At 27.1% G+C, this 14,897-nt stretch overlaps 1 protein-coding gene across 4 annotated transcripts in view; it reads left to right on the top strand.

Moving 5' to 3' along the window:
• The first annotated feature begins 3,342 nt into the window (after positions 1-3,342).
• LOC123295663 overlaps positions 3,343-14,897 on the top strand; it is a 38,008-nt gene continuing 26,453 nt past the window's right edge. For 3 of the 4 annotated variants that reach the window (XM_044877083.1, XM_044877082.1, XR_006535164.1), the window contains exon 1: positions 3,343-3,567. In XM_044877083.1, coding sequence (XP_044733018.1) covers positions 3,480-3,567 — 88 coding nt within the window. In that variant the 5' untranslated portion in view covers positions 3,343-3,479. Of the gene's footprint in view, positions 3,568-3,662; positions 3,830-14,897 lie in introns of those variants that run through there. The other variant, XR_006535165.1, reaches the window with a different exon arrangement.

Raw genomic sequence — 14,897 nt, 5'->3', positions numbered from 1 at the left:
TATTCTAGGATAAATCACGTAAACCTTAACTTTTTGCCGCATAGTAAATAAGCTCCTGAGTCAATGCGGAGCATTTTCTCTAATACGATTTGTGGCAGATTGACCATTTTCGAAAAAGAGAGGGATGTAGAAATAAGTAGGCTCAAACCGACTGGAAGCATCCTTTTTTTATAAACTGGGACAAATAGTGGCAGACAAAACTTTTTAGCGGTTTCCAAGAGGGATGGGGTTGTAGTAAACCGGAAAAAGAGTGGATTCTAACCGGATAAACTCAAGTGCGATTTTCTTTTCACAATATGTACTTGTATAGCAAAATAGTGGCAGACACCGCAGACTGGCAGTTTGGCGGTTATTTTTAAATCAACCGCGGAAGAACTCCCGAAAACTGTTGTAAAAAAAGTAAGTTAACTCGCCAAATAACTTTCATAAAGACCACGAAAACGTTACACAATACCGACAGACAGTTCCTTCCTCCCCAATTGCCAAATAACTTCCATAACGATTACAAAAACGTTACACAATACTTTCAGACATTTCCCTCCTCCCAAAATTAGGTTAGTAATATTATGTAGTACGTATACAGATATTGTATATATTTTAAATTTATACCTTACATATATTATACATGTGTTGTTTGTTTAAAGCATATAATATATCCACTGAAGAATTGACTAGATACTCTTATTACTTTGTGTGTAAGAGTGGTTATCTTTCTTTACTTACATGACGTAAAACACACTATCTATACATGGTATTTCAACAATTAATTCAGTCAATTGTTTGTTTTCACTTGCCTTCAGTTTCCTTTGTTAACCAAGAAGTGTACAGTTTTTAAATCAGCAAGAGTAAATAAGAAGAAAATAAATTATAGTTTAAAAAGCTTAAAAAGCACGTTTTATTGCACTAAAAAGTGGATAATAATTTTACATTACAATTAAAATTATTATCTACTTTTTAGTGCAATAAAGCGTGTTCTTTTAGTTTTTTTAAACTATAAATTATTTTTATATATTTCTTGAAGTCGATAATTTTTTCTTATTAGGAAGTTTAAATTATTTTCTAATAAAGAAAAACTTTAAAATGATTGTAGGTGGAGCATACGTCAAACAAGTGAAGTCGATTGAAAAACAATAATGAAATAAATAAACATCATATACATACATACATAGGTACATTTTAGGCTTATCAATGAATTGTATCGATATATGCGATCGCATAATATATTATTATTTTTCTATGATGTGGTGATGGTTTTAAAAACGACATATGTAAAAAGATATACGACATTTAAACGACAACATTAAAACAGATAACACCAACGCAATAACGAAACTCGTATAACGAAAATAATGTGTTTATTCTAAACTCTAATACATAGTGTTGTTTTGAAATAACAAGTGCTACTTTTTTTTGTTATAAATATTTGATTTATATGAAGATCTGTATTTTCAATAATGTTATATGTCTTTTATATTGAAAATTTTATAAATATAATGGTTTGATTTTCTAAAAAAAAAATGTAATGTTGAATTGATTTTTATATTAATGTATGTATGTATATTCAATTTGTTTATTGACATTTTAATGGTATTGGAAAAATAATATAATATTCAATCAAGATAAAATGTTATTATATATCATGGAGGTGTACACCGTTTTGGCTGAAAGTTTTATCATGTCTTGTTAAATTGATATAGTCCAACCTTCCGCAAAAATAAAATTATTAAAAAGGAACTAAAATATAAAATAACTATTTAAATTTGGATTTAATGTAAAGCATTTGATGCCCGATATATGTTGTATGATCTATCTATTAGGAAGGACAACTCGCTTTTTAAAATTAAAATTATTTAATACTTTGTAGTCCATTTAAAAAGGATTTTTTATCTTAGCTTTTAATTTAAGACCAGAAAGCACGTGCACGCGGGAGAAAAAAAATAATTTAATTTCACAAAGCTTCCACCATTTCTGATAATTGCCATTTTTTCGAAGAAAATAGTTTAAAAAAATTAATCGGCGTTGTACAAATATCATTTCCAACTTTACACTGTAATGAAAAATAACTAATAAATATATTTTCAAAAAAAACTGGCCTTGTTTTTTTTAAACGAGCCAAAACGAGTGAAATTTATATCGAGCATCAAATTCTTTTAAACTTTAAACTTTACCAGGTCAAATTTTTTTAAACTATTTATTAGTTATTTTCATTATAGTGTAAATTTGGAAATGATGTTTGTACAGCACCGATTATTTTTTGATTTTTCAAAACTATTTTCTTTGAAAAAAATGGCAATTAACAGAAATGGTGGAATCGTTGTGAAATTAAATTACGTGCTTTATGGCCTTAAATTAGAAACTGAGGTAAAAAATCTTTTTTAAACGGACTACAAAGTAAAATGTAAAATTTAATGTTAAAAAGTGAATTGTCCTTCGTCGTACATCCTAATGGACAGATCATCTAAAATTATTGAGTATCAAATGCTTTTAAACTTTAAATTTTACATTAAAACCAAATTTAAATAGTTATTTATTTTTTTAAAATTTCGCCTGTTTTACTTAACAGCATTAGGTTTCCGAAAATAATGTCCTTTTATCATAGTGTATCAATTTTCGCAAATTTTAAAAATTCTAATAAAAAGTAATTAACAAAAATTCATTAATTTGTCGGCCTTATCATAATTCTAACATGTTTTACTATTTTGACTCTTTAAGGTATCAACTATGGCGTATCTGTCTTCGGGATCTTGGACTATATACAATATTATATAAAAAATAAGCCAATTTAAGGAATAGATTCACCATTTTCATTTAAAATTTTAAAAATTACAGTAGTTTTGCAAGAAAAAAAACCATCATTCAAATTAATCGTCCGTAATTTTTACAATCTGTTTCAGTCGATTGTAAGAGGATGATAATTATTATCAGATAAAAATTGTTTGATCGATTAAATCAATCGATAAAGAAACGATTCTTTTTAATCCAAAGAAATTGTTATTTCAGGAAAATCTATGAAAATTTTGGACAATAGTTAATTACATTTTCCCTACAATTTTTACTTCTACATACTAACTATTTCTGTACATAATAGATATAATTAACATAATTTTGATAATTATTTTTAAAGGACAATTCAATTATACCTAAAACAATCAAATTACGTGTTTAAAAGTTATAGAATTTTCTATATAATTTAAATTAAATTAATATAAAAATATTTCATCATTATAATTTCTAGTGAAATAAAATTACGTAAATAAAAAAAAAAAGTAAATTAATTAATAATTAATTAAGGAAAAAGAAAGGAAATATAAAAAAATTAATGAAAAAACTTCATATTCTTGTGAAAATGACTGATAATATAATAAATAAATTATTTAATAAATTTAACAATAATATTTATCATGTCTCTAATGAAAAAATGGATAATCAATTAAATTAACAAACAATTATTAGTGTTTTCAAATTAAACTCCTCCTGCTATGCCCCGTAAACGAATTATAAATCCAAATCATATTGAAAAATTGACGCAAGTTAATGGATTGTACATACATTCAAACCCACCTCGTGGTAAGTAATTATTATGGTATTTTTTTTAGTGTTCATTTTCTGTAGAAATGTTGACCAATACGGATGGTCGTTTAGGCTACCGAACGAATTATTACAAATAATTGTTATTGATTTATTGTACACATAAAGTACACGTATTTATGTTAGACAATAATTATATTCCAGTCTTTCATAAATAATTTAACTGTGTACGGGAGCTATAATGATTAAATTAATTTTAGTTAATTTTCGAAAAAAGTAGTATGGCTTTAAAAATATTTTGGTAAGAAATGTTTTTATTATTATTTTTTGTAAAGAATTTTACCTATAATTGTGGAAAATTATTTCTGTTTGTTGAGTATATTAAGTGATTTCAACGACACAATTAGTTAAATATATATATAACATCAGTTTTTAACTCTTTACACTATTATTATTTAATAATGAATTAATATCTGACGTAACAAATATTTATCTCACGCTTATGATAAAATATTTCAAGTATTTTTATTGAAAATCAATAAAATATTGTTTTAGTTTCTTAATTTATACCTTTAACCGACTTCAAACCAAAAAGAAGAAGTTATCAATTCGACTGTATTTTTTTTATGTGTGCTACCTCTGTACTTTTGACCGGGTGAACCGATTTTGATGATTCCTTATCTATTTGATTTTGGTTCAGTTTCATTTCATTTTGATTCAGTTCTGACAACGGCATCCATGAGAAAATCATAAAAGTGCATTAAGTATGTACGACAAGAGAACGAATAACTCAATATCACGCCAACCGATGATTCGATGATTCTTTTTTTAGTGACAAATTAGTTAATGTACTTCAGATTCACTAAAAATGACAAAATAAAAAAATCTTTCAACAAAAGAAAACCAACTTCAAATGAAAAACTTTTCCAAAACAATTTAATATGCACTAAAAAGTTAAAAAAAAGACGATAATCGAAAAAATATTAAAAATAAAAATATTCGATAACGAAAAGTTTTTCTTTTGAAGTCGGTTTTCTTTTTGTTAAAAGTTTTTTTTTTATATTTTTTCACAGTTTTTAATATTTTTTAAGTAGTAAAAAATAAAATTTTACATAAATGGCTAAAAACCCTGGTAGGAGTGATAGAGGGTTAGTATACATAGAGTATAGATTTATATCAAAATTCAAGTAAATCATTCCATTAGAACTCTTTTCAATCGTATTGAAAATGTAGTTTCCGAAAAAATCGCGTTTAAAGTTTTTTTTTCATACAAAATAGCTTTAACTCTGTAAAAATTGATTTTTGAAAATTCTTTTAGAGGATATATTTTTGAAGGTTTAAGCATTGGAAATTTGTAACAAAAATTTTTTGTTTTTTTCAAAATTCTAGACCATAAACATTTACATTTTTATTATGAAACGGAGGAAGACAATATATTGTTAAAATGTCAGATATACAAAAGTATCCATTATATTTTTTTTGGCGCTTTTAAATAATCATCAAAGTCTTTTAATGGAACACAGGAAAATAATATTTTAAAATATCAAATATAGAAAAATATATCTCATATACCCTGAGTTTATAAATAATCATCAGATTCTCTTAAATATTCAATCCACTTGAAAGATATACTTGTAGTTGGATAAAATTAAGCAAAAAAAAAGCTGTTATATGGATTAAAAGTTCGGGCAGCAAAACTTTGGGGTTTTTCTTTTCACATCAAAAAAAGTATTTTTTGAAATTTTTTATTTTCCCGGAGTGGTGCAACATGTCTAACCAACAAAATTACTGAAAAATTTCTGAAAAATATTCCATTTTTGATGCCATTTTGTTGGCTAGACTCCGGGAAAGTAAAAAATTTCAAAAAAATACTTATTTTGATGTGAAAAGAAAAACCCCAAAGTTTCGCTGCCCGAACTTTTAATCCATACACAAGTCGTAATTTTAACCAACTATTGTAGAAATAGATCCCCAGACATATAATCTCACCAAATCTAGAACTACTACTTTTTATGAGGAGGCTTAATTGTGGTACTACATAATACTATTTCCAGAATTCCAATTATGTCATTTTGTATTTTATTTTTGTTTTCGTTTCCAATTTAGTAATTTTTTTTTCTTTTTGATCTAATTTAAATTAAAAATGTAAGAAAAGTTTTATAATATATATTACCTGAATATTATTTCAATTTTCAATTTTAAAATTATTATATAGGTAATCAAAATTTTTAACACCTAAATTCCTAAAATCTATATTAAATTTTAATGCAAAAAAAATTAAATTTTGTCGTTGTGGAAAAACATTTTAATATTACTAATTTATACACCAGGAATAATTTTTTTTTAATTAGATCCAAAATATCCAAGCTTAGTACCTAATTTGTCTTTCTGTGTTCTATGACATTAGATGAACCATTTCCAAAAGACAGCACACATGAAAAATGCGTGTTTTTTCATATAAATCTATGTATTAAGTTTCCATTCTATCTAAAAAACTTTTTGTAATATTTCCTTTTCTTAATATGTCCGAGATATACTCAAACCTTAACCTATATTTCAAATAGATTAAAAATTAATATTGATTGGTATTAATAGTGTTTCTAATATCACGGTTACACAGATGTTCAAAAATCACATATGAATTATTAATCAATTCTAGAAATTCTACAATATTTCAATGTTTCATTGGCATTGGCTTTTAAAAACATAATATGCTATTAAGTATTGCATTTCCCCCGTAATTAATTGGCAATATCTCAACTGTTATTAACTATAAAAAAGTGAAAACAAACAATTGACTGAGTTAATTCTTAAAATACCATGTATAGATTGTGTTGATTATACTGTCACATTACACACACATACTTGTCACACATACATAACTGATATTCCCATATAATACATACTATTTAAATTGCGCCTAATTTGCGCTCTCACGGGTAAACACTGATGTTTACGAAAAAATGTTTCAAACAAAAGTTGTTTATTTTATTACAAGAAACATTTTTTACATTTAAATTTTTGTTCTATCTCTAACGGTTAACAAAATGAGTCCCAAGGACCCAAGACACATTTAACATATGTTGCCGCACTTTTTATGTCCTGAGCACGCTGTAAAAATTTCAGCATGATATCATTTTTCGTTTTTGAGTTATTATTGAAAGTGATTTTATGAACACTTATTCCAAAATTTTTTTCATAGCATCAATATTTTTAAGCGTTACAAACTTGGGACTAAACTTAATATACTATGTATATTTCATATATACATGGTATAAAAACGTTTGAAAAACATATTTATAGAAAAAAATAATTTACACATTATATGCTTTTCGGTGCTCCGTGAAAATGGCTCTTGGATATTTTAGTAAAAGTGTTCATTTAGTCAATCCATTTTCGTCTAACTAATAGGCATCCTAGCATTAAATAAATATTTTTTAATCCAAATATTGCATTCCGCCGGTACGGTTCAAGACAGTTTTAAACTTTTTTCAAGTGAACTTATTACTTTAAGAGTGGTCAAGCCATCGAATATATTATATTCTTTTATTTTATTTTGATTTTGATTGGGTCATTACTTGAGGAAAATACATTTCAAATATAATGTAAAAAACAATATTAGAATTTTTCATAAAAATTATTTATTTGCAATTATATTATTTTTGTGGTTTCGCTAAATGTTCATATTACAAATTTAATTATGACATATATTCAAGGCTGGAAAATCGAAAAATATTATCAAAATGACATAGATATTCATTGGAGATAGCTTTGAATTATGGATAATCTTCTTCTACCATCCTTTCTTTATGAAAAGATTCACTGAAATATATTCATTGCTATAAAAAGAGTAGATTATTTATGTCGTATAAAATGTGTAGAAATATTCCCTTACAATTAAGTTCTCCTTACAAATGTTTAGGAAAAATCCCTTCTTAAGGGCTGAATGACGGATGGTATATAAATGGTTAACTTTTTTAATATAACAAGCAAATATTTAAACCGGAATGCAGCTTCGATCACTTTATCCCTTTTAATTGGTATATGTATACAGCCAAGAAAAAAATAAAAATATAGAGCATGGAAAATTCTTCGAAGTAGATTCAATCTAGTTATAAACGTAATTGTCCACATAAATTCGACGTCATAAACGAAACAAATTCATTAATATACAATATATATACATTCGTCTTTGACTAAAGAATAGAGAGGAAAGACTATACAAAGAAAATGAACGTGATAGTAGATTTTTACGATTTTCTTATTTAGTATTCGCCTTCAGAATAGTTCTGTATATTAATTGGATCCAAATTCATTGAATTATTGGGTAAGCAATTTAAGAGACGTTATTTGAAAACCTTATTCTGTGTTTTAGACACCGAATTTATCTTGTGCTAGAAAGTTCTTCCGTACTTATTATTCACTACAATTATAGCATTATCCTAAAGGATTAATTTACTTTTAAATTGCTTGTTTTAATTTCTTAATTAAAACACAATCGAACCTGAATTATTACAGCCTCAAGAGACTGCAGTCTCCTTTCTGCCTTGGGCCAAGGGAGGTTTGGCACTAAACCATTTTCTCCTTTGTAAAGGTACAAGAGTGGTTTTTCAAAATTATAGAAGTTTTCAAAAACATTGTAGCATGTGTTAAGGGTATTTTACTGACGCTTCTTTGCTTATAGGAATAAAGTAGCAGTCTGTTATGGAGGTTAATATGGGAAAAAAGGAATAAACGACTTTATACGATGTATTTGTTTTAATATATATGTACTAGTAAGATATAAGTTATTCTCCTGTTGCTAAATACAAACGGCTATGCCAATTAATACGAAATGATGTCATAAATCTACATTTATATCAGCGTATGTTCCCGAAATTGGTATTTAATATGGAGTTCTGATGGCAAACATAGTATATGACGTCAAATATTATGTTCGATATCTCTAATTAGTAGTTTAAAATGCCTATAACAATGTATTTCTTAACTGATTTTAATTTCAATTTCCCTTTTTGTCATCTCTTTTACTATTTTCAAATTTTGTTGAAAAATGTGAGGGAAAAAATCGATATTCCCTTTTGACATTACTGTATATGGAAACATACCTGCAATGTAAAATAATGACATCATATCGTCCCAATTATCATGGAGGTTTATAATGAGGAATAGAAGGTATATTATATGTTCTTCCTCTTTATTCTTAATTCAAAAACATTAATAAACAAACATATTTTATGTGTAACAATATGTATAAATGAGTATGACTGAACTTACATGTACGTAGTGACAATAACGTGTAATAATAAATAATTCATAAAATTGTAATATAAAGTGAACAATTTATTGATTTTCATTTTATAAAACTACAAACAGACTTCAATTCAAATAATATTATTATTTTATATTATTATACAGTATGTCGCATTTAAGATGAAGACACCCTCATATTTTCGTTATTTATAGAAATATTGATTTGAAATTTTGTGCAGCCGTACAGAGTGACGGGTCACATTTTTTAAGATACTTAACCGAAATCAAAACTTTAAACTCAGCCTACTAAAAACTGACAAATAGGACCGATTATTAATATTTTGCCTGGCGTCAGAGATTGTAAGACATATCGAAAAGTTTTTTTATAAGGGTTTAATGTTTTATTTAAAATATTTTAAACATTTTAAGCAAAGAAAATATTCAAAAGAAAAAACAAGACATTACAAGAATTTAATTCTCTAACGTAAAGAAATGAGTTTATAATTTTCATTATTTACGAACTTAACTTATCGGATTAATCATTTTGTACCTTGGCATATTACCTATACATGTACCCAATAGCTTCATTTAAATAATTTATTAAACGTTTGTTACTATAACAAAACTTTAATGTAGGTACCTAATTATAATACTAACTTGTTTGAAATATATAATATACGTAATATAAATAAATAAATCGTAATATAAGGGGTAAAAAGTTATTTATACAGGGTTGTTCAATAAGATGTTACCACGTAAATGGGGCACATTTTGTTCAAATTATGTCACCAATTAATTGGGAGAATGGAGAAGCATATTGTTCAAAAAGATGTTCCGATTTAAATGGATGAGACGCGTGTTATAAGAACTTAAAATGTAAGTCTAATTGTACGTTCTCATATATATTAATTAATATATTATGTTCTTAAAATACACATCCCATCTTTAAGTGGTAACATCTTTTGGACAACGTGTCCCTCAAATTTTAGTGGTAACACTTATAATATTTCTTTTTTTCGTGGAAATATCTTTTTAAATAACATATGCATATCTTTAAAACAACATTTAAGGTACTCGAACCATATAATACCCACTTAACTTTGCTGTCCCTCAATACCAAGCTCAAAGATGTGATAAAATGATCTCCATTTTGGGATGTTTCGGTAAAAAACGGGACGGTTGGCCACCTTGTAATCCCAACATATTCCATTAAAGACTTTAATTTTGTAATTATTTTTTACTATCGTGACTTAATGCAAGAAACATACGGGGTAAATATTGATTCTATAAGATTAGGGGCCCCAAATTATTGTAATTAACTTTCATGCCTTTAGGATAAATTACTGAATATGACAATGTTTGAGAAAATAGACCTTATTTCACCTCAGAATTTAAAGGCATAAGCTGAATTTTTGTATGAACTTTTTTTTATAAATGTTGTTCCAAAAGTCACATATGATCACGAGTGCGCGTTCTCAGATATTCAAAGTCAAAGGTCGCAAAAACAAGTTTTTTGATCATAACTCGTTTTCTTTCCTTCCAATCGTATTTATATTTGTTATAAAAGTTGTAGAGGATCCATCTTCTCATATTATGTGCCCTCTATTACAAAAACGGTCCAAGGCATAAAAAAAGATTTCAGTCAATTTTTAGAGAATTTTATCCTATACAACTTTTATAATAAATGTTAATACGATTGAAAGCAAAGGAAACGAGGTATTCTGAAAAAACGGATTTTCGCGATCTTTGAACTTGAATATATCTAAGGACGCGCACACGTGACCATATATGACTTTTGAAACAACATTTGTATTATCAACATAAACGTTTGTACAAAAATTCAGCTTATCTTATTCCGTTAGACTCCGAGGTTGACCACTTTTTTTGACTAAGATGATCGGTTTATCAACACTCTGCTTTTGTTGACTCTTCTATTATAAATCTCTATTATTAGTTAAGATATGCTAGCGATATCCAACATATTTCTTGTTAATAGCAAATGTGGGGTTTAAACGTATCCGAACTCTTAGGCTATTTTACTTCAACATAATATGTACTTATTTGTCATCAAATGTAAATTATACACATTTTAATCCGTTAATTGAAAACTATTTCATTATAAAATACTTAACATGATATACAAACTTAGACATTAGTACCGTAAACCATTTTAGTATGACTCTACGCGACGATACTAACGTGTATGATTAATACACAAAGGAATTAAACCAGAATTGATCTCGTATTTGTAATACTAAAAATGTGTCAAATATAAAATAATTTTCACACCGATTTTTTTTGTCAATTTATTTGTCGAAAAACACGTGTAAATCGTACGGGCAGATAGTTAGTGTAGATAAGTGTTTGACCTCCGTAGTAATAGTAGATATAAAAAAGTTTGAAAATGCATTTCAAATTAAAAACTTGTGACATACATGGTTAAAGGGTAAGTTTTTTGGTAAATTTTCTCCCGATAGATGTAGTGTTCATTACAAATATAGCAAAGTAAAATAAAGAATGCAGAGGCGCAATGGATGGAATTATATTCCCTTCACCTCAGCTTATGATTGAAGTACTTTTATTCAAAAATTTTGTGAATTAAAATGCTTCGGGTTTGTGTTTTACTCGAAATTACTAATAAAAATAACAATAAATAGTTATTCACGATATAGACGATTCAACAATTGAAAATCAAAACTACTTAGTAAATTCAAATATTAAATAAATACCCATAGAGGAAATAATCAGTAGGCCAAAATTAATACGAGCCTGGGTGGAAATATTTAAGCATTAGGCCAAGGTTGGAAACCAACTTTGACTCAATCTTTGTATGAGCATCGAACGATTAAATTATTTTAAGCTTGAGTTTCAAATATTGGTTCAAGCCTCATTCTGGTCTTCGTTCAAGCCCGGTGCAAATAAATATAATTTTAATGACAAAAACATTAATATCAATAACCAACCTACTTTCTTTAGCCTTGGTCAATGCTTGGAAAATTATATTTACACTTAATCGTTTAAAATCCATTACATAATTTAAATAGTCTGTACAATATTTCTTATACGATACATATTTCTTTGTAGTTATATTTTTCCCGAAAATTAGGACTTATGTACTGTATCGAATGCTAACGGAGAGGGGTGAGAAAGATCCCGAAATACAATTAATGAATTTTTGCAAATGACAGCTTTATATATATATATATATATATATATATATATATATATATATATATATATATAATACTAGCTGACCGGGCCTCGCGTTGCTGTGGCATCAAAAAATATTTAAAATTTAAACACAGCGTCGTCATCTATTGAATACTTAACAGTATAAAAATAAGATTGTTGGAGGGAAATTGCATAACTCTAACCGCTATCTATAGAAAATTTGTAGAGCTTAGAAGTGAATTCAAGCCTTTTTCTATAAAAAAAAATATAACTTTAAATTCGTAATTAAAAAATTGACGTTCATTAGTTGAGATAAAAACTATCCTATCTTTTAAGTAGGACCAACAAGGAGCTTAACTAACATCGTGGCACAGGATTTTTATATATTGAGATATATATTTTCCATTGCTATTTTTGTTAAAAATAGCTAAAAGTTGGTATATAGGGTTGTTTACCAGGCGGGCGTTACAAAAGAAGAATCTCATTTAGACCGTTTTGAAGGTTTTCCCATCGGAAAGCTTTTTTAAAGCTTTAAATTTCTATACAGTATCTTAAAATTGAACTGGAATTAAAAATCGAAACATAGATTGGGTTAGTGTCAAGGATGTGCCTTTTCTGGATATTCATACTCTCCGTTTTCTATACCAAAATAAAATGTGGTTTTTCGTTATTTTTATTGCTTTGAACGTCTTTATAGCCTCCTCAAATGTAGCTAGATGGTTAAAAATCAATATGTATGTTGACTAAGTATCAAGAATGTGCCTTTTGGTAGATTCAACTTTCCAGCGCCCCCTTCTGGCCCTTAAAACATGAAAACAAAAATTCCATTTCAATAAAACGCATTTTATAAAAAGAACTATATAACGAGGAAGAAATATGACTTTAGTGATGAAACTCTATTGCTCAGGAGTTTTTTATTATCTAACTATATGTGGTCAAAGCCACATGCATACATAGAGATAGACAGTCTATTAATACTTGTCATCCTAAAATTACCACACCTATTAAATGATAGGTATATCTATCGTATGCAATCATATAATAAATATAGATAGATATCGAAGAAATTCCGTGACTTCATCTAACTAACAAAACACACCTTCCGTTCTGTCATCATTGTTTATTAATTAAATTGCATTGTTTATTTCTTAATCAGAGTCTTTAAAACGCCAAGGTTATGCCTAAGTAATTTGTAAACTTAAATTGGTCCGTTAAAGCGGTTAAAATTCAAGCAGAATAATTTTACAGTTTTTAGTATGAAATGCTTCATTTTGTGAGTTTTATTTCATTAAAATGGGGTCGATTAAACTTACAAGAAAATGTTTTATCTTCAAATATTTTACTGAATATTCCATCTGACATGAAGAAGAAAGTGTATCTAATGAATTAGCATTTTTTTCAAAAATCGACTGCAAATTGAATATACCTGGATAACAAATCACTTAAATTTTATCCAAATGTTTGTTTCTATAGGCTAAATGAAGCCTGAGATATGAAAATGCTTTAAAAACATTTTTTTAATATGTCTACCTGTGTACTGCCAATTTGGCAGTTGGTTTTAGAGGAAAAACGCTTTTTTGTAAATGTTGAATTCGTTGTATATTTTTTTTAGTATTTTTATAGTCATAATTAAAATATGTTTAATGTTTTTTAAAAACAATTTTTTTAAAGTTAAGAAAAAAGAGTATATATTAAAAAAAAAATTAATGGATTTTTAAAGCCATTATTAAAGTAAAAAAAAATTTATAGCAAACATATAATAAGTGAAAAATAATGCCTTTGATTTGCTCAACATAAAAAGGTTTACAGTAATTATCTTGATATTTAACTGGTCATGTATATTTTTTGGTATTTCCGTTTTTCTATTTACAAATTTTATGTAAATATATTTTAATCTACAATTGAATAAATTCATTATACAGTAGTATGTTCAAGCTCAAAAGTTTATTTAAAATCATAAAAATATTCATTTGTAAACAACATCGAAAAAATTTACCGTATATTAAAATATTTTCTCTTGTCATCAGGATTTACTCATGAATGAGCTGAATTGCATAATCAAAAATATAACTTTTCATCCGATTCTGAAGCGGAGGTATCAGTCTTGGAAAAACGCTTTTAAGACAATCCCTTAACATTAACTCAACTCTTAGATAAATTCATACACAAAAGAAGAAAAAACACACATACTCAATTCTCGGCATCAATCTAAATGTGATTATAATACATTATCTTGACCATGAAACTTTCGATTGCGATTTCCGAATCGATTACAATAACTTCTCTATACTGAAAAGTTAATAATTTCAATGAAATTGTGTATTAATTACCCACTGAAAAAGTAACTTCAGTAAATATGGTGGGAGCGCAAATAAATTAAGAACACATTGTAAGCAATGATATGTTATTCAATTTATTTGCGTTTCCACCATTTATTTATTGACTAGATTTGCAAAGATATTTATTTAGTTAATTAGAGTTAAACGGTATGGACACTTAACTTTTATGTGAAATTATAATAAACTAACTGTATTATTTATTAGGGGAAGGTGTAATACCTTGTCTAAAAAATTTACATTTATGTTGAAAATGTCTCTGATTAACAGGCTGATAAGTCCCCGGTCTGACACATAGATGGCGTCGCTAGTATTAAATGCATATTATTTTTATATAGTACCAACCTTCAAATGATTCGTGTCAAAATTTGACGTCTGTAAGTCAATTAGTTTGTGAGATAGAGCGTCTTTTGTGAAGCAACTTTTGTTATTGTGAAAAAAATGGAAAAAATGGAATTTCGTGTTTTGATAAAATACTGTTTTCTGAAGGGAAAAAATACAGAGTCCGGAAACTCATTATCAAGCCAAGTTTTTGCTTCCACTGTATTTTTTCCCTTCAGAAAACAGTATTTTATCAAAACACGAAATTCCTTTTTTTCCATTTTTTTCACA

This window comes from Chrysoperla carnea, chromosome 3 (genome assembly GCF_905475395.1).
Source record: "Chrysoperla carnea chromosome 3, inChrCarn1.1, whole genome shotgun sequence".
NCBI classification, from domain to species: Eukaryota; Metazoa; Arthropoda; class Insecta; order Neuroptera; family Chrysopidae; genus Chrysoperla; species Chrysoperla carnea.
Note: the sequence above shows the minus strand (reverse complement) of the source record. Positions and strands in the feature narration are given on the sequence as shown.